The sequence below is a fragment of the Lucilia sericata genome, unplaced genomic scaffold (genome assembly GCF_015586225.1).
Source record: "Lucilia sericata isolate MDLA Ls3-8-SP2 unplaced genomic scaffold, ASM1558622v1 Contig002580F_arrow, whole genome shotgun sequence".
NCBI classification, from domain to species: Eukaryota; Metazoa; Arthropoda; class Insecta; order Diptera; family Calliphoridae; genus Lucilia; species Lucilia sericata.
In genome coordinates, this window is record NW_023996342.1 from 2007 (window position 1) to 29496 (window position 27490).

General features: G+C 31.7%; 1 protein-coding gene across 1 annotated transcript; it reads right to left on the reverse strand.

Moving 5' to 3' along the window:
- Window positions 1-10082: 10082 nt before the first annotated feature.
- LOC119614096 (serine protease 7-like) lies at window positions 10083-15950 on the reverse strand. Its single transcript, XM_037970192.1, has 5 exons — window positions 15710-15950; window positions 15065-15511; window positions 11425-11533; window positions 10871-11163; window positions 10083-10802 (listed from the first exon to the last, which is right to left on the reverse strand). Exons 1-5 carry the CDS (start codon window positions 15795-15797, stop codon window positions 10525-10527), a joined length of 1215 nt encoding a protein of 404 aa, XP_037826120.1. The 5' UTR covers window positions 15798-15950; the 3' UTR covers window positions 10083-10524.
- Window positions 15951-27490: the final 11540 nt, after the last annotated feature.

The window sequence follows — 27490 nt, forward strand, 5'->3', positions numbered from 1 at the left end:
TAACTAACTAACTAACTAACTAACTAAATCGATCCACCAAGGTTAGTACTAATAGGCCAGACTGAAATTTTTAGCTCTATTGGTCAAGAACAGCAGGACGTAGAGGGGATCAAAGTTGGACATTACGGTCATACAGGGTTTTATTCAAATATGTGTAACTTTTCACCTATTGATCCTAGAAAAAATTGTCCAAATTTTTTAATTTTTTTTTCAAAGTGGGAAATTTTTGCTCAGTAGAAAGCTTATACAATTTTCCTTAAGGGCTTCATAGTCCCATAATGGGAAGCGAGTGGGATATCTAATTTCCCCCTTTTTTCAAAATGTCCCTTTATTGTTGGTTTTTTTTTTTGCTCAAAAGAAAGCTTAGACATTTCCTTTAAGAGCTTTGTTGTACTTAGAGGGATGTTTTAGCTCAAAAAGCAATGTTTTTGAGTTAAATATTATTTTTTTATTTAACATATGTTCACTTGCATCCCACAAAGTGATCGGAAAGCTTTTAAGGGAAATGGTCTTACTTTTGAGCAAAAAAAACTACTATAATTTTAAACATTTAAATATTTTAAATTTCTTTTATTAAACAAAATTCACACGTTTTTTTTAAAGAACATAGTCAAATAAATAAAACACATAATCATGCAATGATTGGACTTTATTTTTTTAATTGCGACACATATTTAAATAGCATTTAAAAATCCACAAAATTTTGGGTTTTTTCCATATTTTAAATCTTTTTTATTCAAAATCCTGTAATTATGTTTACACTAGTTTTAGATTCATAATTTATTATTGGATTTTCCCATATTCACAAATGTATCAATTTAACCACAATATTAGTAGTTGTTTATTCTTTAAAAATCGATAAATTTGCGGTTACTTCTTTAGGCCTTCAACTTAGTTTTGTCACTTTGACCGAGAACATTTGGTATCGTAAAGGTTCAAGTTCAACTATTAACATTTTGTTCTAATTGTAATCGATACTTTTAAGATGAATCTTTTTAAAGAACTTTATCGTCGTATGTAGTTACTTTCACACGTTTCACTTAAAAACTGTTTTAGTATTTTGAAATTTTTTATGCAATAACTTGTCAATACCTTTGCAAAAATATAACTTTTCGCTACTTCACTTGATCTTAACTTGGGTGTGCTAGTAAAAAGTTTACACCAGACTCATTTGTATTGAAAAACCCGAACACGTGTTTTGTAAAATGTCTCAATGAAACTAATCATTTTAAGACAAGTTCAATAATATTAAATAATAAATAATTTAATACATAATAACTACTATCGCTAATCTAGTTGTTTAACATACATAGTTACAACTTGCATATTTTACATTTACACTACAAGTAATGTTGTGTACACTACAATTGGAATGTCTTGTACTTAAGATATTGTTAAGAATTCAACTTATATAAAAAAAACATTGGCCAAGATTAATGAAGTTTGTTTTTGCCATAATGTTGTAATAATTCAAATGATCGGTCTTCTGATTGGATAATATGATTGTAGATCTGTGATTTAAATTAATTAGAGTTTTGTCATAATAATAATATTTTTCTTGCAAAATAAAAAAATAACCCTTCGTATTAGTGAAAACATAATGAATCTTCTATTTAAATATAAATCTATTGGTAACCACCTGAGCGCGAGATGGGTGTGATTTGTCTATACCGTTACTAAAGTAATGTGAAAAGATGTGTAATATCGTGGGAAATAATACAATAAGAAAAATTCCATTTACGATTAATAAACAATACATACAAAAAAATAGTTGTATTTAAAACTTACTTTCACTAGTTTTGACATATGTATGTTCGACGTATGGGGCAAGGTCTGAATTATAAAAGGGTGGCGTTTGTCGGCCATTGTTCGCTTCAAACGAATCAGTTACATTCCGTACGGGTTTTATATAATGGTCTGCCTAGATTTCAAGTATCATTTCGGACATGGAAATTGCCTTTTAAAGGCTCTCGGCTTCTATTTGTAAAGTATCCAATTTCCCTACATTTAGACTATAGACTAGACCATAAACTAGACTATAAACTAGACTATAACCTAGACTATAAACTAGACAATAAACTAGACTATAACCTAGACTATAAACTAGACAATCAAACTAGACAATAAACTAGACTATAGGGACAAGACTATAGACTAGGCTATAGACTAGACATAGACTAGACTATAGACTAGACTATAGACTAAACTATAGACTAGACTATAAAACTAGACTATAGACTAGACTATAGACTAGACTATAGACTAGACTATAGACTAGACTGTAGACTAGACTATAGACTAGACTAGACAATAGACTAGAGTATAAACTAGACTATAGACTAGACTATAGACTAGACTAGACTAGACTAGACTATAGACTAGACTAGACTAGATTAGACTATAGACTAGACTAGACTAGACTAGACTAGATAGACTAGACTAGACTAGACTAGACTAGACTAGAGACTAGACTAGACTATACGATAGACATATAGACTAGACTATAGACTAGACTATAGACTAGACTATAGACTAGACTATAGACTAGACTATAGACTAGACTATAGACTAGACTATAGACTAGACTATAGACTAGACTATAGACTAGACTATAGACTAGACTATAGACTAGACTATAGACTAGACTATAGACTAGACTATAGACTAGACTATAGACTAGACTATAGAGTAGACTATAGACTAGACTATAGACTAGACTATAGACTAGACTATAGACTAGACTATAGACTAGACTATAGACTAGACTATAGACTAGACTATAGACTAGACTATAGACTAGACTATAGACTAGACTATAGACTAGACTATAGACTAGACTATAGACTAGACTATAGACTAGACTATAGACTAGACTATAGACTAGACTATAGACTAGACTATAGACTAGACTATAGACTAGACTATAGACTAGACTATAGACTAGACTATAGACTAGACTATAGACTAGACTATAGACTAGACTATAGACTAGACTATAGACTAGACTATAGACTAGACTATAGACTAGACTATAGACTAGACTATAGACTAGACTATAGACTAGACTATAGACTAGACTATAGACTAGACTATAGACTAGACTATAGACTAGACTATAGACTAGACTATAGACTAGACTATAGACTAGACTATAGACTAGACTATAGACTAGACTATAGACTAGACTATAGACTAGACTATAGACTAGACTATAGACTAGACTATAGACTAGACTATAGACTAGACTATAGACTAGACTATAGACTAGACTATAGACTAGACTATAGACTAGACTATAGACTAGACTATAGACTAGACTATAGACTAGACTATAGACTAGACTATAGACTAGACTATAGACTAGACTATAGACTAGACTATAGACTATACTATAGACTAGACTATAGACTAGACTATAGACTAGACTATAGACTAGACTATAGACTAGACTATAGACTAGACTATAGACTAGACTATAGACTAGACTATAGACTAGACTATAGACTAGACTATAGACTAGACTATAGACTAGACTATAGACTAGACTATAGACTAGACTATAGACTAGACTATAGACTAGACTATAGACTAGACTATAGACTAGACTATAGACTAGATAGACTAGACTATAGACTAGACTATAGACTAGACTATAGACTAGACTATAGACTAGACTATAGACTAGACTATAGACTAGACTATAGACTATAGACTAGACTATAGACTAGACTCAACTCCTTCATCCGCATTTTTTCAACCACGTATAAGGAAGTTGTTCAAGATGGTATGTGAAGGATTTCGTGCGATTCAGTAAAAGTAAAAATTTTTAATCTGCCACTCGTAGACAAGTGGGAAATAGAGAGCTGGTCCGAGAACACTTCCTTGTTTAATGCCAGCTTCAATTTTATATTATTTTCTCTCAGTAGTAGCGTGGCAAACAAACTCTAACTTTATAGTAATGCCAAAAAAATATCCTCTTCATTAAAAAAGCTCCCGGTCAGTTATCCATTACAGTATTTGGTCATAGTATTGTAGAAATTCAATCAATTATATCAAATCCTTGATTAGAGCTTTTCATGTATTTAAAGACATTTAGTCCAGTTTGATTCCATCTTTTATTTTTTGAGAATTTCATGAATCCTTATTTGCGTCAGAGAACAAACTATTACTTAAAAAAAACTAATTAGATCTGTTAACACATGTTTGAGGCAGGTCACATCCAAGACTACTCTCTAAAAGAGTAGGGAAAACATATATAAGTGTAAAAAACTTCTATGTGTAACTTGTCTTACTCAGATTCTTAATCTATCCATTGTTAAAAACTATAACAACGGCTTAAACCTTTAGAAATTTGACTACGTGACGAATGAAATACATTTAGTTTTGAAAAAAACTTTAAATAGTCTGAAGTCTTTAAAAATCTAAATATTTAACGTAAAACATAAATATTTGTATCCATAAGATAACATCCATTTAAACTTCCCCTAAGACCCTCTAACGGTGCAGCGACTCTGTTCTAAGGTTTTTAACAATCGACCTTGCCTGATCTTTAACAATTCTGCCATATGGACAAAACTACTAACTAACATGCGTAGTCTTCGATAAACCGGTTGATAGATAAATATTTACATGTTCAAATGAAACTGAAATTATGTACTTGAATTTACGAGAATTTCTTTAAATATGTATTAGTGTGTAACTACTAGTATTGTACGAATTATAGAAATAAAATAAATTCTTTTGAATTGAAATATTCAAGTTATTTTTATTTTTATTTTAATGCAGGTTATTTAGTGTATATTGTATTTGTAAGTAATTAAATGTAACAATAATACAAATTAACATGATAAAAGCAATAAGAATTTTATATGTACAAAAACATTTTTTATTTATTTTTTGAAATATGTAGACGAGAGTAACTAGTTATCACTACTGTATAGAGATTAATTAAATAACAATAAAATCCAAGTTTTAATATTAAAAACGGCCTTTGTTTCTTTTGCTGCGTGCTAAATGTTTTTGATTCTTATTCCTGTTCGTTTCATTTAAATTATGATTTAATGTTAAACTAACTACTACTTAGTAAATCTATTGTGTATCTTAGGAATTCAAATTGAAAAAAAAATATGTCATACTAATTCAGGGTCATATTGCCGTACCAGTTGCTTTTCTAACAATAAATTTTCCGTGTATGCGGTTTACGAAAGTTCAGCGAACTTTGAGTTTTTTGTTCAAACAAAACACCAGTTTGTTGATCGCACAAATCAATGACGTTTTAAAAAATTTTCGAAAAAAAACCAAAAATAAAAGAATAACAAATTAAATATTAGTAACTCTTTTTATGAATATAAATTATTAGTTTTGGTTAAATTTTTTCACCGAACAAAACTTTCCGCTTTAATGTGATAAATGCTTAAGCTACTTTGTTGCTGTCGTTTGATCAAGTTTAGAATTTAATGCTGGAGAGTAAAATTGTTCAGTCATTCATTCATTTATTCCAATAATTGGGGAATACCTCGGCGCTTGAGGCATTTTGTTACATATGATGCTGCTGTCGCTGTTGTTGCTGTTTCCGTGGTTGTGTCTTAGTCATAGACATGTTTTTCTCTAAAATAAACTGGATTTTGTGAGAATTTCTTTAGAATTAAATTAGAATTTATAAAAATTATTTGATTGTTGTTTATGTTAATAACAGAAAATCATAAATTCTGGTTTCTTTGTGGTTTCCTTAAAAGGCTTTATAATATTAAAATTCTAACTTATTTTCAAAGCGGAGCTTTACTTTCTATTGTTTACAAATCGTTTTCTAATACTTAAGAATACGTCACTATCAGCCACTCCACTGTAACTAAAAGTATGTACCTTTCCTTCTTAAACATGTCTATGCAGGCGGCAACATGTTTTGATTGTTATACATTTTGCGGATACATATTATTTTTAGAATAATAAATTATTGATTTATATGCATGAAGTTTATTATTAACGTAATATTTTTAATTTATTTCCATTTTAACGTTTATTAGTAACGGACTTAATTGTTTAATTGTTTTTCCCAAAAACTAATGATTAATTACTTTTCAATTTAGAACTTTTTTGTTTGATTTTATTTGATTTGATTCTTAAGACAATGTCTTAGAAACAACATAATTAATTAAGTTTTCAAATTAGATCAGATAGTTTGTAAGAGGAAAGAATGCTAAGTGAATTATTTGCATTTTGGCACGTAATTAAAATTGAAGCCAAATAGTTATTGGAAATAATATTGTTCTGATAACTGGTACATTTTTAGAGTTCGTTCTCAGCTGAAATTTTTAGCAATTTTTTATTACATTCCGCATGCCCATTTTCTGATCATAAATAATACTTTTATCGGGTACCCTATCCGCGACTCAAAAGACTCTTTTATGAGCCTATTTTTGATTAGTTCCGACTCATTTTTGAACATTTTTTTTGAGTCGAATTACTGATTGTTTTGGAGACATTTTCCAATATTACATAAACCGGTTTTTGATCTTCTGACCGCGCGAAATATAACATTAAATAATACTTTGAATACACTTTAAACTAGACCATACACTACACTGTAGACTAATATATAGACTATCGACTTAACTATAGAGTAAAGTCTAGTCTGAAACCATGTAGACATAATCATAATAGTGTTCCTTAAAGCCCCAGATGATTGAGAGGAGAGAATCTCAGGTGTAACAGTCAGTCACAAAAACTAAAAACAATCTGGTTTTTCTGCTGCCAAACAATAGTTCCAGTTTAGGTTTTTTTCTACCATTTTTAGGAGTAATATCACATTGCTTGTAAATTCATATAGCCTATTATTCATAGACTAGAACACAGACTATATTATAAACTAGAGTATATAAGTAACTATATACTAGACTAAATATAGACTAGACTATATGCTATACAAAATACTAGACCATAGACTGGAATATAGACTAGACCATATATTAGAACATGGACTAGAACTTATGTAGAACAGACTGTAGACTGGACTATATAGACTAGACTAAAGACTAGGCTGTATGCCAGTTTATAGACTACGCTATAGATTAGGTTAGGTTTATAGGAGGATGTATAGTACATCAAATCCGAAGAAATACACCTAGGCCACTATCGGGACTGTTGTGCGAAAAAAAATGTTCACTGAGTATATTATTTTTCAATGTTCAGAAAGTCAGTTTACTGGACGTAATTCCTAAGAATTTTTCAATCAGTGTTAGTCAGGAATGTTATTTCCGGAATAACATCTCTTCCAAGATACTTGGATCGAACTTCGACGAATGCTTGACAGTGGCAAAGAAAGTGCTCCAGAGTTTCACTGTCCTCCCCACATGCTCTACACTCGTCTGAATCCGCACGGCCATTTTGTATAGATGTGCTCGTAATCCTGTGTGTCCACTCAGAGTACGTACCATCATACTAACTTCAGACTTACTCATTTTGAGGAGATTTCTCGTCTTGTTATCATCAGGGTCACCCCATAGGATCTTTGTGGTTCTACCCACCGTTTCATTATTCCAAGAGGCATTATGGGATTCTCTCACCCATATTTTTAATTCAGCTTTTGTTGCGTCGAATGATTTTGCGTCCGTCAGGTTAACTACCTCCCTTTAAAGCTATTACATTCGCCCTTTCGTTGAAGACTAATTCCGAGTGGACTGGTATCCATATGATGTAAACCTTACCTCTGGGAGAGTATTCAGTTAAAGCTTTCTTACAATCCAATATGGTCTTAGCTTTAATTATATCACCTGAAATCGAAATATTAAGGGCTATGGGCGCCATATTTATTCTAATCCAATTTACACATTCCGTTATTGCTCGGACTTCTGCCTGGAAGCTTGTGTTATGATTATGGGTCTTAAATATAGGACCCCAGGCCCACTTTATACCCCAATTTAGAGCCATCCATGTAACAACGAATTTCTACTGGTGTTTGCTCTAGTGTTCCGCTTGATCAAGACATTCTATCTGGGATCAGCGTTTCAAGTTTCCGACATATTCTGTGTCTGGTAACGATCATACACGTCCGATGATTGTATACGGTGGTATATTTCTGTTTCTGGGTCTTAAATATAGGAACCCAGGCCCACTTTATACCCCAATTTAGAGCCATCCGTGTAATAACGGATTCCTACTGGTATTTGCTCTATTTTTCCGCTTGACCAAGACATTCTATCTGGAATCAGCTTTTCAAAGTTTCCAACATATTCTGTGTCTGGTATGCGATCAGACACGTCCGATGATTGTGTATAGTTCGCCTTAAGTAAAGAGACGTTCGGCTGTAAGCGCCGCTTCATATCTAAAATATGTTTCAATGGGTGGAATATCCAGCAACGTTTCCAGAGCTTTGGTTGAAGTAGTGCCCATGGAACCACTTTTTGTCCAAAGCAGTCTACCAGATTATATAGTAGGACTAAGACCCCATTTCATTTTCCTACATATCGCCCAGCACCGATGTGCCTTGTTGATCCTATCAGAGCCTCCTCAGTTCTTCAGCACAAGAATTTGGACTAAACTATAGACTACACCATAGACTGTACTACAGGCTGGTGTATTGACTAATATGTGTATTAACTAAAAAATCAAAAGTTAATAAGTTAGAAAAAGTTCCGAAAAAGTCGTGCGACTACCACGGTATAGTTCAACACCTACTATCGTCCCTAATTGGGCTTCAAAGCAGGAACCCTGCATTAAAATCATATAACTTCATCAGTTACAAACAATATATGTACGTCCTTAATATATGTCTAGCAACTGCCTATCCCTCCCTACTTTAATTAGTCTATTGGGTTTATGGACTAATCCAGTAAAAACAGCTCTGTTTCCAGGTTTAAACCTCAAGGAAGGACCTCTGCATTAAAATTGTATAGTTCCAGCAGTTACAACAACAAGGCCAAATCCGAATATCTATGACGCGAATATATAGTTTTACTATGATCTGACTAGACTAGACCATAGACTGGTGTGTTGACTACTATGTAAACTAAATTTAAGGTTAATAAGAAAAAGTTCCGAAGAAGTCGTGCGGGTACCGCTGTATAGTTCGATAATAAAAAGTTTTAAAGTACTGATTTTTCCATGCCTCACTCATGTACTTTTTCTCTGTTGTTTCAGAATTACACATCCAAATTCTTTTGGAAATATGGATTAAATTTTTACTAAAATAAAACAACTTTCTACAGAACTTTTCGCTCATAGTCCATTCCGCTTAGAGGCCAGAAACGGATGTAAGTCAAAACAATACAAACATCAGCCCAAACTCATAATACCCTCCCCACTGTAGTGGTGTAGGATATAATGACCTGCGCAATACATGGAAAAATATACGTCCTTAATACGTCCTTAAACAACTGCATATCCCTCCTTACTTCTCTTAGACCAATGAATTTATGGACTAATCCAGTAGTAACGGCTCAATTTTCAGGTTTAGACCTCAAAAAGGACCCCTGCATTAAAATTGTATAGTTTCAGCAGTTACAACAACAAGGCCAAATCCGAATATCTAAGACGCCAATATATAGTTTTACTATGATCATTGGAAGCCAGTATTGCCTAAAACTCGCGTAATATGCGACCACAGATGAAACCTTAATATTATCGGTCGCAAATTACAAGACCAATTAAAAGCTAAGTACTTAGAAAATAGAGTTTAGGAAGTTTTACCTTTAAAGAACGCTCTTAGGAAAATCCAACCTAATTACTTTAAAATAAAGATTTAAACTCTTTTATACGCAGATTCTTCTTTCTTCGAGGTTCGTACTTAACGCTGCTCAGTCCTTTAGAAAAGTATACTTTGGTCTTTGGGTTTTGATTTTTTTTTTTAATTTTATTGGACTATGTAATTAATAGAACAAATATTAATTACAATTTATAAAATACAAGAATTAAATATAGTTTAATTCTATAGAAGGAATGTTGACCCTATAATAATTGACGAAACATGTAAGAATGTAAAAATTTTTAGGGTTTTTTTTTTGATTTAACTGTAGAACGAGCCGAGTTTTTCCATATTTCCCATCTACTTCTTATGAAACTAAGTAAAAAGAATGCAGTAAAGTTTAAATAATAACTGTATTTGTTTTTTGTTAAAATTTTAGTTAATTTCAAAATACACACAATAAAAAAAGGTAATTTACAATATTAATTTCATTTAGATAACCAAACTAATTAAATTAATGATTAATGTTTTTGAGACGACACAAAATCCTTTAACGATTTTAAGTCGCACAAAATTGTACTTAAAATAAAATTAATGGATTTCATTTGTACAAATAATTATTTAAATAAACATTAACATATTTTTTATATTCATATAATAAATAATTCTAACTAAATAAAAACATTTGTTAACCGCAAAAAACAAACATATTTGAAATGGAAAGTTTTTGCAAAAAAAAAGTAATTAAATTTGTTTTAAATTTACAAATAACTATAAATAAAATATATCACAGTGATCATATAGATTAATAAAATACTAATATAAAAAAAATAAGCGAAAATATGTTATGGTTGAACATTTGCTTGTATCCAGGTAATATAACTGCTAACGCGAGTATAAACACCAGGTCGCTCTAAACCGCAACCACGCCCATACGATACAATACCCTCCACAACCCATGCGTCACCGGCCAAACGTACTAAACCGCCACCGGAATCACCAGTACAACTATCCTTTTTATATTCACCTCCCGCACACAATTGTTCAGGTGCCACCTTAATGGGACACACCTGATTCTCTACATAGGGCAATTCTACTTTTCGTTTTTCGGCAGTGTATCTGGCTGCAAATAGAGGGAATATTGATTACTTTCCTTTAATATATATGAGATTTTTAAAAATTATGACTTACCGGTTCCCGTATGACCCCAACCAGCCACCGATAACTTTAAGCCCGATCTTAATTTTGGCGTTTGTGGTACCACATTTGGTAAACAAATCGGTGCTACTGAATTGGAATATTGAATATTACGATCCGCTCTTATGAGAGCTATATCATTGTAATTGTGATAACCATTGTAGGAACCATAATCTGCATGCACTATAATCCTTTCAATGCCCAAGCGCTGAAAGTCATCTAAACAGCCAGAATTATTGCAATCAACCGGTGTTTGGGTGTTGTGATCACCCACACGTACTGAGACTCTGAAAAAAAAATTAATAGCATTAGATATAAATTTTATAAAAATTATTGTTTGTATTCAAGTTATATTTGTCAAACAATTCAACAACTATATATTAATCCTCACAAAAATAATAAAGCTTTAAAAGTCATTGACCAATCGTTTTGATCACTGCGAGGAAGCAATGAATAGTTATAATTAGGAATTAATTTATGTAGTTTCTAGTTTGACTTATCTAAATTCAGAATAGCATTAATCTGTTTGTGCAAAATTTAATACTTACAATTTTCCAATTTTTACTTCAATTTCTCCTTTCACACAATGAGCTGCAGTTAGAAGATATCTTTGATTTATTACATTGCCGGCACAGACGGATACTAAGTCATCATTCACTAAAAGTTTAAAATATTAAAGAATCAGTTATATATACATTTATATGTAAATGGAAATTAATACATCGATGTTTGAAGGTTGGTAACTACAGCTAGAGGTTCACATTATGCATTTTCGTGTCAAAGCAGTGCATGCATTAAAATATCACTTCTTTACTAAAAAAATGTGTCATACTAATGCTTTACATTTAATTTTGTCGATTTTTAATAATGTCTATTATTTTCGATGTGCGAATGATTTTGTTGTTATAAACGTCAAAACTAAAACCCCATTCTTAACCTATATTTGATAAGTCAACATTTAGTTCAGCTGACATGTTCGTACACCGCTTATGATGTTGAGAATAGTAGACCTAAAACTGTACGGCCACACGTCAAAATTTTGATCAACATTTGTGTATGTGCTGTTTATGCTTCTTCTGCTTCAATGAGTGATCAAATATTGACGTGTTGCATACAACTAAAGTAATTTAAGAATTCTAAGGGCAATAGAAAATGTTGTCCTTATAACTTGCAACCTTGACTTTTTCGAAATGGCAATTGCGGGAAAAAAGCGCAAAAAAGTCTTATAGTCTAGTCTATAGTCCTAGTCTATAGTCTAGTCTATAGTCTAGTCTATAGTCTAGTCTATAGTCTAGTCTATAGTCTAGTCTATAGTCTAGTCTATAGTCTAGTCTATAGTCTAGTCTATAGTCTAGTCTATAGTCTAGTCTATAGTCTAGTCTATAGTCTAGTCTATAGTCTAGTCTATAGTCTAGTCTATAGTCTAGTCTATAGTCTAGTCTATAGTCTAGTCTATAGTCTAGTCTATAGTCTAGTCTATAGTCTAGTCTATAGTCTAGTCTATAGTCTAGTCTATAGTCTAGTCTATAGTCTAGTCTATAGTCTAGTCTATAGTCTAGTCTATAGTCTAGTCTATAGTCTAGTCCTATAGCCTAGTCTATAGTCTAGTCTATAGTCTAGTCTATAGTTTAGTCTATAGTCTAGTCTATAGTCTAGTCTATAGTCTAGTCTATAGTCTAGTCTATAATCTAGTCTATAGTCCAGTCTATAGGCTATTCTATAGTCTAGTCTATAGTATAGTCTATAATCTAGTATATAATGTAGTCTATAGTATAGTGTATAGTCTAGTCTATAAGCTAGTCTATAGTCTAGTTTATAGTCTAGTCTACAGTCTACTCTATAGTCTAGTCTATAGTCTAGTCTACAGTCGACTCTATAGTCTAGTTTACTGTCTAGTCTCTAGTCAGCTCTATAGTCTAGCCTGTATGACAGTTTCTAGCGGGTTTTGTGACATGATTTAACATGAAATGGTGAGAAAATATTGGCAACACTGCTTTCAACTACATGTGTGGATTTTCAGTTTAATATCTGACATACAGTAATAATGCCAATTATAATATCTATACTGCAAACAAATTGTTAATGTTGCATAAAATAGATAAATAAATTCGACATGAACAAGTTTTATAAGGACCAAAATCTGTTGACCTAATTTTATGAGGATCTGTACAGAAAATAGGGTTTTCTCAGTGTTTAGAACACGATACCTTAAAAAACCTGTTGTGATGGAAAAATTCTCAGACCAGATTCGGATTTAGCGGTGCTCAATCATATGTAACAAATATTTTTTGTAAATGTTTTCTGGATCTTACATAATTTCTGCTATAACAAATAATATCAATATTATTTGAGACCGTTAAAAAGTTATAACTTCAAAATTAATCATATTGCCAATTTTTTAGGTGCCACGTCATATTTGTCAAATATTTGATAAATCTGAAGGTACCTTAAAAGCTACTTATTTCAATGTTTAAGTTACCCATTTTTGCAAGTGCGTGACTCATAAACCCCTTTTTGAAATTCTGTGCTTATAGGTAAATGAAACAATTTAAAAAAACCAAATTCTTTAAACATGTTTTAAAATAAACATTGTTAAACGAGTATGTAAAATGGTTAATTCATCAAATACACAATAAAAATTTTGCGCGCAAACGTAAAGTTATACAAGTGAATTTTTACGAGTGCATTTGCTAAAGAGAAAATTCGAATTTACATTTTGCAAAGCTTATATGAAGATCCTATATGTGTTAATGTTACTGATTAAATTATAACTAGAATCTATATATATAAAAATGAATGTGTGTTTGTTTGTATGTTTATATGTTTGTATGTTTGAACGTTATAGACTACTAAGCGGCTGAACCGATTTTATTCAAATTTTCACAGCGTATTCCTGTATGTCTGGAATAGGTAATAGACTACTTTTTATTTTGAAATTCCAAGTGGGCGAGGAGCCACGCCTATATTAAGAAAATATTAAATCCGTATATTTTAGATAATACAACAGTTAGAGTCCTCAAATTTTGTCAGAGCAACTTTAGTGTCAATATAATTATTTAGGACAAAAAGTTGGCGGACTATCATTAGGGGGCGTGGCACCTCCCATATAAATTAAATACAAAAATACGTTTATCTTGGAAACTATTACAGTTAGAATCTTCAAATTTTGCACGAAAAACTTTAACATCCATTTTGGGTAATAAATTGGCGGACTACCCATGAGGGGAGCGGCACCTCCCATATTAATTAAAGACAAAAATTCGTTTATCTGGAAAACTAATGGAACTAAATTCTTCAAATTTCGCACGAAGAACTTAAATATTCATCTGAACATTTTGGAGGAAAAAAAAGCGGACTTTCATCGGGGGGGTCTTGAAGCCCCCACATGAATCAAATAGAAAAATTTGTATATCTGAGAAACTATTAGAGCTAGAATCTTCAAATTTTACGTGGAGAACTCATGTGAACATTTAGAACATAACGGGCGGACTTTCAATGGGTGGCTTGGCACAACATATATGAATTAAATACAAAATTTCGTGCATCTTGGAAACTCTTATATTATTCAAATTTTTTATAGATAGATAGTAATTGGCGATAGATAGAAACTGGTGAACTTGCAATAATTTGCTTGTTTGCATATGTAACATATAATAAATCTGGCATTTATTTATACATATTCCCTTTAGGGTAGCAAAGCATACTGGGTATAGCTAGTCGTTTATATAACACCCTTTTCCCCATATATAATTTCAAACCGGATGTGTGTATTTAAAGTTTGATTGCTGTAAATTGTATAACAAAACTAACATTTTAAAAAATATCCCAATAGGCACAGAGGTTTGTTGTCAAATTAACAATTATGAACATTTAAACGTTATTATAAATATTAATATTTAAAAGCTATGTAATAACACAGGCCAACAAAATGTGAAAATAACGAATGGCAGAGGCTTTGGTGTCTAAACATTCGCTCATCTGTAAATTGTTTGAATAATTAACGTTATGCTTATTGGGTTGTTGCTATTGATGTAATTATTACAAGTAATTTTAAATTACATATTAAATTACAAAGAAAGTATAAATTATAAAAAATTAGTAGTAAATCCCACTATTTAGAAACTGTACTCTGAACCTCACTTTCATAAATATACTTTCAAAACTACACTCCCTTCATCCTATACTTACACTTCTTATACTCCAAATTGGCCAACCAAGGAAACTCTCCCAGTTCTGTTTCCTCGCCGCCATAGATTTTATTGCCAATATTAATGGGACCACAAACAGGAGGTTTCGGAAACAATGGTGAATTCTCTCTTTGTATAAACTCCTTTTCCCTATAAGCTGTTGTTGTTGACGCCACTACATAACGTGACGTCTGATCATCTTCATAATCCGAATCGGGGGGAAAAATAATACGATCACCATTTAAATTGTTGCGTGTGGCAAAACCGGTGTCAGAAGTACAACAAACGTACGGTCGGCGGCCTTGACCGTTTGCCTGGCATTCGGATTTGCGGGCAAATGCGAAAGCTGTCTGTTCATGAGTTTTTATAGCGTTTAAAAGCGATGGACACTGATAGATGGAAACACACAAACCGCTACGACCATTGGGATTATAGCAACTTGGAGGAGCTATAATTAGAAATATTTACTATTACAAAATGTTGAAATTGTTTAAACAATAAATAACAACTAGTCATCTTTATTATAATGTTGTTGTTGTTAAGAATTTTACAAGTTATTGTTTATTTATTTTAATTATTTTTTTTTTCTATTCACTTAACACTCTCTTATTATGTATATATCTTTCTCTTTCACACACACACGCACCTTCATACGCAAAAGCTTGTATTTTTATTATAAAAATACTAAAGATGAGCGTAAATTGTATAAAAATTAATTTTTGTTTATTTGCCATAATTACTCCAGTATTTGTATAATGAGAAAAAATTTGGTAATATATTGTTGTTGTTATTTTGTTTATAAGTTTAAGCCGGGTTTTAAATTAAGGTTTTGTTTCTTTTTTTTCGTTTAGATGTTTCTAGTAGCGCGTTTTGTTTTAAACTAAGATAAGATTTGTTTTAAGCTGTCAGTTTTATCAAATTCTCAAACATTTTGTTGTTTCTCTTATTAACAATAAATAACAAATACACTTTGCAATGTTCTTATGAAAACATCTTTTTTTATCAGAAATGAATACAAATTTCTTCTCCATGTTCTCAAATTGAAACTCTTCTCTAATAATCGTATCTAATTAATAATAATAAGTTGTCAAGTTGTAAAAAAGGTAGTAGTAGTTTTTTTGTATATATTTATGGTTTATTTATTTAAATATATTTTTGTTTATTTACTTAGTTTATTATACCCTCCACCACCATCAGTGGTGATAGAGGGTATATATAACTTTGTCATTCCGTGTGTAACACCAAGAAATATTCATCTGAGACCCAACAAAGTATATATATTCTGGGTCCTTATGAAATTCTGAGTCGATTTAGCTATGTCCGTCTGTCCGTCCGTCCGTCCGTCCGTCCGTCCGTCCGTCTGTCTGTCTGTCTGTCTGTGTAAAACACGCTCACGTTAAAACAAAGCAATATAATTTAACCAAATTCACCCAAAACATTCATTTTTATCCGGTACAGTTTGGTATTGAAAATGAGCAAAATCGGTTCACATCGGGAAAAGTTATGAATCAAAATTTAAAACAACCTCGAAAAAAATAAGCATTTTTTACACATTCTGATGAAATTTCCCCAAAAACTATATAACCATATAAAATTTGGAATAAGTATTGCTCATGTGCACAGAAATATTACTGTGAAAGTTTTTTCCGATCGGTCCATAATTGGTCATAGCTCCCTTAAACGCGCATAACTCATTACTAAATTAAGATATCCATATAAAATTTGGAATAAGTATTACTCATATGCACAGAAATATTATTATGAAAGTTTTTTTCCGATCGGTCCATAATTGGTCATAGCTCCCATACAAGGTCCCCTCCCGAAAATCACTTAAACGCACATAACTCATTACTAAATTTAAATATCCATATAAAATTTTACACATGTTTTGCTCTTACATATATAAATATTACTATGAAATTTTTTTCCGATCGGTCCATAATTGGTCATAGCTCCCATACAAGGACCCTTCCCGAAAATCACTTAAACGTGCATAACTCATTACTAAATTAAGATATCCATATAAAATTTGGAATAAGTATTACTCATAGGCACAGAAATATTATTATGAAAGTTTTTTTCCGATCGGTCCATAATTTGTCATAGCTCCCATATAAGGTCCCCTCGCGAAAATCACTTAAACGCACATAACTCATTACTAAATCAAGATATCCATATAAAATTTGGAATAAGTATTGCTCATATGCACAGAAATATTACTATGAAATTTTTTTCCGATCGGTCCATAATTGGTCATAGCTCCCATACAAGGTCCCTTCCCGAAAATCACTTAAACACACATAACTCATTACTTAATTAAAATATCCATAAAAAATTTGGTACATGTTTTGCTCTCACATATATAAATATTACTATGAAATTTTTTTCCGATCGGTCCATAATTGGTCATAGCTCCGTACAAGGTCCAATCCCAAAAATCACTTAAACACACATAACTCATTACTATATTAAAATATCCATATAAAGTTTGGTACAAGTATTGCTCTCACATACAGAAATATTACTATGGAATTTTTTTCCGATCGGTCCATAATTGGTCATAGCTCCCATACAAGGTCCCCTCCCGAAAATCACTTAAACGCACATAACTCATTACTAAATTAAGATATCCATATAAAATTTGGTAAAAGTATTGTTCACATATACAGAAATATTATTATGGAAGTTTTTTTTCGGATCGGTCCATAATTGGTCATAGCTCCCATACAAGGTCCCCTCCCGAAAATCACTTAAACGCACATAACTCATTACAAAATATTGATATATAAATATTTAGCACAAATATTGCTCTTATATACATAAATTACACTATAAAATTGTTTTGCAATCGGTCCATATTTGGTCATAGCTCTCATACTAGGTCCCCTCCAGAAAATAACTTAAATGCACAATATTCATTACCAAATAATGATATAGATACAGAATTTTGAAATTTTGTCTTTATATACATAATTGGTCATAGCTCACATACAAGGTCCTTTTACGAAAATCTCTTAAACTCACATTACTCATTACCAAATAAAGCTATTGATACAAAATTTGGCACAAATATTAGTTTTGTATACAAAAATTATTTTTCAAGATTTTTTCACCATCGGTTCATAACATGGGTCCGGTCGGTCCTATACATGTTTCCCTTCAGAAAATCACAAAAATACTCATAACTTATTACAAAATTAAATAAATCTTGGGATTTTTTCTATTTAAGACATGAGAAAACTTATTTCTACAAATATTTGATCAATTAGAAAAGTATTATTATAAAAGTAGCTGGTGGAGGGTATTTAAGATTCGGCTCAGCCGAATATAGCACTCTAACTTGTTTTTTATCTAAGAGTAGTTATCTACATGTGTTTAAACTTTTTTTTTTTTGGTACATGTGTTGTATTTTTTTTTAATTTTTTCATATTTTATACTTCCGTTTTTAAAATTTAAAAGTTGAAGTTTCTACCCTTCTAAATAAAGGTATTCGTTTCAGAACCTACTGCAACTTTCAAATAAGTTTTAAAGCATTTGAAAGGTATGTCAAAGGAATCAATGACCCTAAACATACATTTTGTATTACAATTGCCATATATTATTTGTAATAAAACCACATCTCCTCAATCCAAACTTCTTTATGATATTTGCAGATTGATTTTGTGGCGCTTAGACCACTTAGGAACTGGTTCTGTTTAAGCGTTATATACATTCGTTCTATGGAACCGTGCTACAATCAGTTGTTTCATCAATAATTATACCCTACACCATTAAAGTGGGGAGGGTATTATGCGCTTGTGCTGATATTGGTCCTACGCCCACCTTAAAGTATAACCATCGGCTAAGAATCACTTTCTGAATCGATTAAGCTTTGTCCGTCTCTCTGTCTGTCTTGTGCCCACACTATAGGTCGCAATAGCTGAATTCGGTCCATTATTTCGCCTAGCCCCATACAACCCTGCCTCTCGAATAGGGCACAGAATCTCAACAAAAATCTGGAAATCTTAGTTGTATATAAGTCTAAATGATACTTAAAATGTTCCTAATGATCGGGTCTCATTTAAACCTACAAAATCACCTTCAGAAAATAACTTGAAGGTGAAAATTCTCTTTTAAACACTAGTATCACCATGATATTCTGCATAAATAATTTTTATGTCATCGTAAATCGCTCTACCAATCGCTCCGGATAGGACCATATTTAACTTTGCCCCTTTACCCCTCTTTCAGAAAACCACTTCTTTTGGTAACAAATTGTTAAAATATTTCGGAATTAAGGTAAAATGCGTTATTATTAGAAAAACAAGTTAGAGTAATATATTCGGCTATGCCGAATCTTAAATACCCTCCACCAGCATGCTACTTTGTATTAAAACCCATTTAACTATCTAATTTTTAGATAACTTGGCAATTTCCCGTATTGAGGGTACTAACATTTATGCATATGTCAAACTAATTTTAATTAGGTCGAGAAAAATGTGTTAATAGGCCAGTTAGAAAACATTTTAATATCATGATTTATCTGTACACAGAACACACTCATTTTGAATTTTATCCGGATATAATCATTTAATTACGAATTAATTGGTATTAAGTGATTTTCAGAAGTATACCTTATATGGGAGCTAAGACAACCTATGGACCGATCCGGGAAAAAATTTCGTAGAATGATTTATATATCTCTCGATAACTTTGATTGTCAATGTGCATTTGAGTAATTTTCGGAAATGGTCCCTATACGGGAGGTATGACCAATTATCGACCCATAAGGAAAAAATTTCGTATAATGATTTATTAATTAATGAAATATGTGCATTTAGGTGATTTTCGGTAGTGGAATTTATGTGTATAGGAGCTATGACCTTACACAAAACATATTTGTGTCGAATTTTATCAAGATATCTTTATTTGATAATGAAATATGTGCGTTTAAGTGATTTTTTTAAGTGGACCTTATATAGAAGCTATTACCATATATGGACCAATCCAGAAAAAATTTGGTAGAATGATTTATATGCTCACAACACATATTCAAGTCGTACTTTATCCCGATAGCTTTTTTATTCAAAGAAATATATGCGTTTAAGTGATTTTTCTAAGTAGACCTTATATGGAAGCCTATCTGGAAAAAATTTCGTAGAGTGATTCATATAAAGACAAAACATATTTGTGTCGAATTTTATCAACATAACTTTATTTGACAATTAAATATGGAAGTGGACCTTATATGGGAGCTATGACCAATAATGGACCTATCCGGGAAAAAAGTGGTAGAATGATTTATATGTACACAAAACATATTTGTGTCGAATTATCCTTATAGTTTTAGAATTTAATGAAATATATGCGTTTAAGTGATTTTCGGAAGTGGACTTTATATGGGAGCTATGACCAATTATGGACCTATCCTGAAAAAATTTCGTAGAGTGATTCATATTTAGACTAAACATATTTGTGTCGAATTTTATCAAGATATCTTTATTTGACAATGAAATATGCGCTCTTAAATGATTTTCGAAAGTGGGTCTTATATGGAAGCTATGACCATATCCGTAAAAAATTCGGTAGAATGATTTGTATGTACACAAAACATATTTAACTCGAATTTTATCACAATAACTTTATTCATCAATAAAATATGTGGGAATATATACCTTTGTATGGGTGCTATGGAAAATATTAGATCGATTGTAAAGATTTTGAACATAATTGATCAATGCCCTGAAAAAATAATGTGTGACAAAATTCATCGAAATATTTTTGGTAGTTTCTGAGAAAACTTCAAAAGAATTATGAAAAAACGTAATTTTTTTCGATTTTTTACTCATAACTTTTTACGTTGTCAACCGATTTTGCTGATTTTCAATACCAAACTGCTTAGGATAGTAAATAAATAAATATTTTGGGTGAATTTGGTTGATTTCCTTTGCTTAGTTTTAACGTGAGCGTGTTTTACACAGACAGACGGACATAGCTAAATCGACTCAGAATTTCATAAGGACCCAGAATATATATACTTTGTTGGGTCTTAGATGAATATTTCTTGGTGTTACACACGGAACGACAAACTTATATATACCCACTATCACCACTGATGGTGGTGGAGGGTATAATAATCCACTTTTTAAACATACTTACTGGTGTAGGGTCGACCATGCCCGACTACATATTCTAACTTGTTTTGTTCAAATTTGTCAATTCCTAAATATGTAAATTAGGCTGTTCGTGGACCACTTTTTTCAATGAATGCCTATCAAACGATGAGTATTAATGTACTTTTAAAGAGTCCTCAGTTTTCTACCAGCGTTTGATCTCAGTACAATATGTTCAAAAAAATTGTCTTTAATCTTTTCGAAATGGGTCACAAAAATTCCTAACTAGTATGCATTCCAGTGCCAAATAGCGCTGAAAACTCCTTAGGATAAAGTTATAAGCACAATAATCTTCCAGAGAACAAGTTCTAGAGTAATGGTGAAATCACCAGTTCCATAGATGCTCTTCAAGAATCTAAAATTATTCAGTTTCCACTCGTTCTGGAACTAATTTTTTAGAACAAAAATTTTTTTTTATTCGTTTTTATGTTTGTAAAGCATATATTTATTGATACTCAATCCACTGAAGTCCGTACATTCCTTTTATGGTCCTTTTATGATTCTACCACCATTAAACTATATCCTTTCGTCGGTCTTGTATGGAAGAAAATGAAACGATAACATTTTCCACAAGATTTCATTGGTATTGAAATTATTTAAATATCTATCTAAAATTTCACATATAGAACTTCAAGAGCATTATATTTACCGACACCCAGAAGGCAATTAGGGCGATATCAGGTGATAGAATTAAACCTAAGACCGTAGTGGATTGTAAGAAAGCTTTAACTGAATACTCTTCCAGAGGTAAGGTTTACATCATATGGATACCACTTGGTAGTAGTCGGCAACGAAGATGCGAATGTAATAGCTTAAAGGGAAGGGAGCGCGAGTTAGTTAACCTGACGAACGCAAATCATTCGACGCAACAAAAGCTGAATTAAAAATATGGATGAGAGATTGCCATAAGGCCTCTTGGAATAATGGGTAGAAACACAAAGATCCTATGGGGTGACATTGATGAGAACAAGACGAGAAATCTACTCAAAATGAGCAAGTCTGAAGTTAATACGATGGTACGTATTCTGAGTGGACACACTGGATTACGAGAACATCTATACAAAATTGGCCGTGCGGGTTCAGACGAATGTAGAGCATGTGGAGAGGATAGTGAAACTCTGGAGCACTTTCATTGCCACTGTCAAGCATTCGTCGAAGTTAGATTCAAGTATCTTGGAAGTGATGTTATTCCGGAAATAACATTATGGACTAACACTGATTGGAAAAATCTTAGGAATTACGTCCACGAAACTGAGTTTCTGAACATTGAAAAATAATATACTCAGTGAAAATTTTTTTTCATGAAAAGGAGCGCACGACAGGCCCGATAGCAGCCTAGATGTATTTCTTCTGATTTGATGTACTTTACATCCTTATGGCTCTATGTCCGCCATACGTCACAGTGTCGAATATCGTCACCATACATTACCTGAAGGAAACCTTATATGGGTAGGGTTAATCATTTTCGGAAATGATTCTGGTCCCATCCGTATCAAATTTGGTAAAGAGAGAGAGAGACAGTGTTATGAATCGATCCTTATCAAACTTGGTAGAGACATTATTGATCTTATAAAAATTGTTTGTGTCAAATATCGTCACTATACATTACCTGAAGGGAACCTTATATGGGTAGGTTTAATTATGGCTCGATGTCCGCCATGCATCACAGTATAAATTCACGATTGCTGTATACGGGGCCACTTATATGGAGACTAGATTAAATATTTGACCGATATCACTCATTCAATACCAAACAAAGCGTGCTATCGGGCTAGAATTTAATAAGGTCCCAGATTATACATATATATTTTTGTGGGTCTACGACCAATATTTCGATGTATTACAAACGGAATGTAAAAACATACACCACATCTTTATTGATGTTAAGTATAAGAATATTGACCTATTCATTTTAATTAAATATTTTATGGAACTAACATTAAACTCACATTGTATTTGTAAAGATGAATTTAGACGACGTAATATATTTAAATAATGACGCAAATCGTAGTAGAAAATAACAAATATTTTTGCGACGTTAATCGAAACAACGTAAAACAGGGGATTATCAACCAATTGAAAATATGAAGCTTCTATTTTATCTAAATTCTCAATCCTCAACTTAAAACTTAAAAACACTAAAAAAAATCTTTAACTAGTTTGCAATTTTTTAATTAAAATTACTTATGAATTTTTAATGACGAAACTAAAGTGCAATAAACATATTAAAAAAGCAAACATTTAACCCATATTGTTAAAAAAAAAACATAAATATTCTAACACCTTATTAAAATTAATGATCAATAAGCACGATTTCCGGGCTTGTGAGAACACAACATAATTAGAAACTAATAACTCTCACTTTTCAAACTATCAAGTCATGTTCTTAGAAAAATATGTACTCATAATTTTATAGTTTTAAAATTTTGGATTAAAATAAGAGTAACAACAAAGCACTTTAACAGATAACTGACACATGTCAAACACGATCAGACTAAAGCAAAATAAACATTTAATTTATTAATATTTGTTTTAATAATAAACATATTTTAAAATAAAATAAAATAACATATACTTATGTATGTATGTTTATGTTTGATTGACCACTTAATAATTTTATTTATTTTATCTTTCGCTATGATTCACTTCAATATTATATCATTCCTAATCACATCGTTCGTCTATTATTGATTCATTAGAAACGTTTAAAAATTTACATAATTACTTTTTTTATTTATAGTCTTTCTCCACTTTTTGTAAATAAACAATAAACTAGTTAAAAATACTTTTTAGCAACCGTAAAACTTACTCATCTGTATAAGCTATTTTTACAATTTCTCTGGAATCTAATCGTGGAATGTTATCTGTACATCCCGGTTAATACGACAATAAATTTACAATGTTTACTCAATTAACTTATCATGCGTTAAAATAAGATCGTATTACTTTAGATAGTATGTATATACTAATTTTATTTGTCAAATTGGTTAGGTGTACTTTTCAGATTTCTTAGCGATTTTTTGACAACAATGTTTAATAGAAGGGCATAGTCGACTATATGTTTAAAATGCGGATTTTTTTTCTAATAATAAATAATAAATAAAAAGAATTTGTATTGATTTTCTGAAATAGAGGTTATATGGCGGCAAAGGTAAATATGGTCCTATCAATACAAATTTTGACAGACTGATTGATGTACGATGACATAAAAATTATTTATGCAGAATTTCATGGTGATACTAGTGTTTAAAAGTGAATTTTCACCTTCAAGTCATTTTCTGAAGAGAATTTTGTATGGAGGCTACGTTCAAATGTCTTATATAGAACTAAGATTTGCCGATTTTAACATAACTATAAGCTCACAAGCATTATTCGGGAGGTACGGTTGTATGGGGGCTAGAAATGGACCGAATTCAACAATTTTCAATAGGCTTCTTCCTTGGGTCAAAAGAAGAGCACATGCCAAATTTCATCAAATTATCTAGAAAAACTTTTGCGCACGCCACATGGACACAGACGGACGGATTAGTGTACTTTAAGCCAATATTTTGGATGTAACACACATGCAAAAATTCATTATACCCTAACCGCTATAGTGGTGTAGGGTATAAAATTACTAAATAAATATTCCACTTGACCTGACTATAGACTAGACTGATTTTACTAGATTTTACTATAGACTAGACTATAGACTAGACTGATTTTACTAGATTTTACTATAGACTAGACTATAGACTAGACTGATTTTACTAGATTTTACTATAGACTAGACTATAGACTAGACTATAGACTAGACTATAGACTAGACTATAGACTAGACTATAGACTAGACTATAGACTAGACTATAGACTAGACTATAGACTAGACTATATACTAGACTATAGACTAGACTATAGACTAGACTATAGACTACACTATAGGCTAGACTATAGACTAGACTATAGACTAGACTATAGACTACACTATAGGCTAGACTATAGACTAGTCTATAGACTAGACTATAGACTAGACTATAGACTAGACTATAGACTAGACTATAGACTAGACTATAGACTAGACTATAGACTAGACTATAGACTAGACTATAGACTAGACTATAGACTAGACTATAGACTAGACTATAGACTAGACTATAGTCTAGTCTATAGTCTATAGACTAGACTATAGACTAGACTATAGACTAGACTATAGACTAGACTATAGACTAGACTATAGACTAGACTATAGACTAGACTATAGACTAGACTATAGACTAGACTATAGACTAGACTATAGACTAGACTAGACTATAGACTAGACTATAGACTAGACTATAGACTAGACTATAGACTAGACTATAGACTAGACTATAGACTAGACTATAGACTAGACTATAGACTAGACTATAGACTAGACTATAGACTAGACTATAGACTAGACTATAGACTAGACTATAGACTAGACTATAGACTAGACTAGAGACTAGACTAGAGACTAGACTAGAGACTAGACTATAGACTAGACTATAGACTAGACTAGAGACTAGACTATAGACTAGACTATAGACTAGACTATAGACTAGACTATAGACTAGACTATAGACTAGACTATAGACTAGACTATAGACTAGACTAGACTAGACTAGACTAGACTATAGACTAGACTATAGACTAGACTATAGACTAGACTATAGACTAGACTATAGACTAGACTATAGACTAGACTATAGACTAGACTATAGACTAGACTATAGACTAGACTATAGACTAGACTATAGGCTAGACTATAGACTAGACTATAGACTAGACTATAGACTAGACTATAGACTAGACTATAGACTAGACTATAGAATAGACTATAGACTAGACTATAGACTAGTCTATAGACTAGACTATAGACTAGACTAGACTATAGACTAGACTAGACTATAGACTAGACTAGACTATAGACTAGACTATAGACTAGACTATAGGCTAGACTATAGACTAGACTATAGACTAGACTATAGACTAGACTATAGACTAGACTATAGACTAGACTAAAGACTAGACTATAGACTAGATTAGACTATAGACTAGACTAGACTAGACTAGACTAGACTAGACTAGACTAGACTATAGACTAGACTATGGACTAGACTATAGACTAGACCATAGACTAGACTATAGACTAGACTATAGACTAGACTATAGACTACACTATAGACTAGACTATAGACTAGACTATAGACTACACTATAGACTAGACTATACACTAGACTATACACTAGACTATACACTAGTCTATACACTAGACTATACACTAGACTATACACTGGACTATACACTAGACTATACACTAGACTATACACTAGACAATACACTAGACTATACACTAGACTATAGATTAGACTATAGACTAGACTATAGACTAGACTATAGACTATACACTAGACTATACACTAGACTATACACTAGACTATAGATTAGGCTATAGACTAGACTATAGACTAGACTATAGACTAGACTATAGACTAGACTATAGACTAGACTATATACTAGACTATAGGCTAGACTATAGACTAGACTATAGACTAGACTATAGACTAGACTATAGACTACACTATAGACTAGACTATACACTAGACTATAGACTAGACTATAAACTAGACTATAAACTAGACTATTGACTAGACTAGACTATTGACTAGACTAGACTATTGACTAGACTAGACTATTGACTAGACTAGACTATAGACTAGACTATAGACTAGACTATGGACTAGACTATAGACTAGACTAGACTATGGACTAGACTATAGACTAGACCATAGACTAGACTATAGACTAGACTATAGACTACACTATAGACTAGACTATACACTAGACTATACACTAGACTATACACTAGACTATACACTAGCCTATACACTAGACTATACACTAGACTATACACTAGACTATACACTAAACTATACACTAGACTATACACTAGACTATACACTAGACTATAGATTAGACTATAGACTAGACTGTACACTAGACTATAGATTAGACTATAAACTTTCTCCTGAGTTATTAGGTTAATGGTTACGGTATTTAAGATATATTTTCTTCAATATTGTTTGGACTCCGGTCTATGAGAAACATTTCTAGTTTAGATTACTAAATCTCCAAACAAATTTGACTTTACAATCTCAATTAATTTGTTCCAGTCATTTTAGGTTGAACTATGAAAGTGAAACCATTTACAATTAAAATTTTATCTGTTGCTGACATTTCTACTCATCCATTTAACCCTTCTTCACATTTAAAAT

What these genes read in the sequence shown, in the direction of transcription:
- LOC119614096 (XM_037970192.1), bottom strand. Translation starts at nt 15,797, where the DNA reads ATGGCAAATAAACAAAAATTAATTTTTATACAATTTACGCTCATCTTT. An exon ending in ACAAGCTTTTGCGTATGAAG is followed by an intron (nt 15,512 to 15,709) that starts GTGCGTGTGTGT and finishes TTCTAATTATAG; the next exon opens with CTCCTCCAAGTTGCTATAAT. An exon ending in GAAGTAAAAATTGGAAAATT is followed by an intron (nt 11,164 to 11,424) that starts GTAAGTATTAAA and finishes TTTTTTTTTCAG; the next exon opens with AGTCTCAGTACGTGTGGGTG.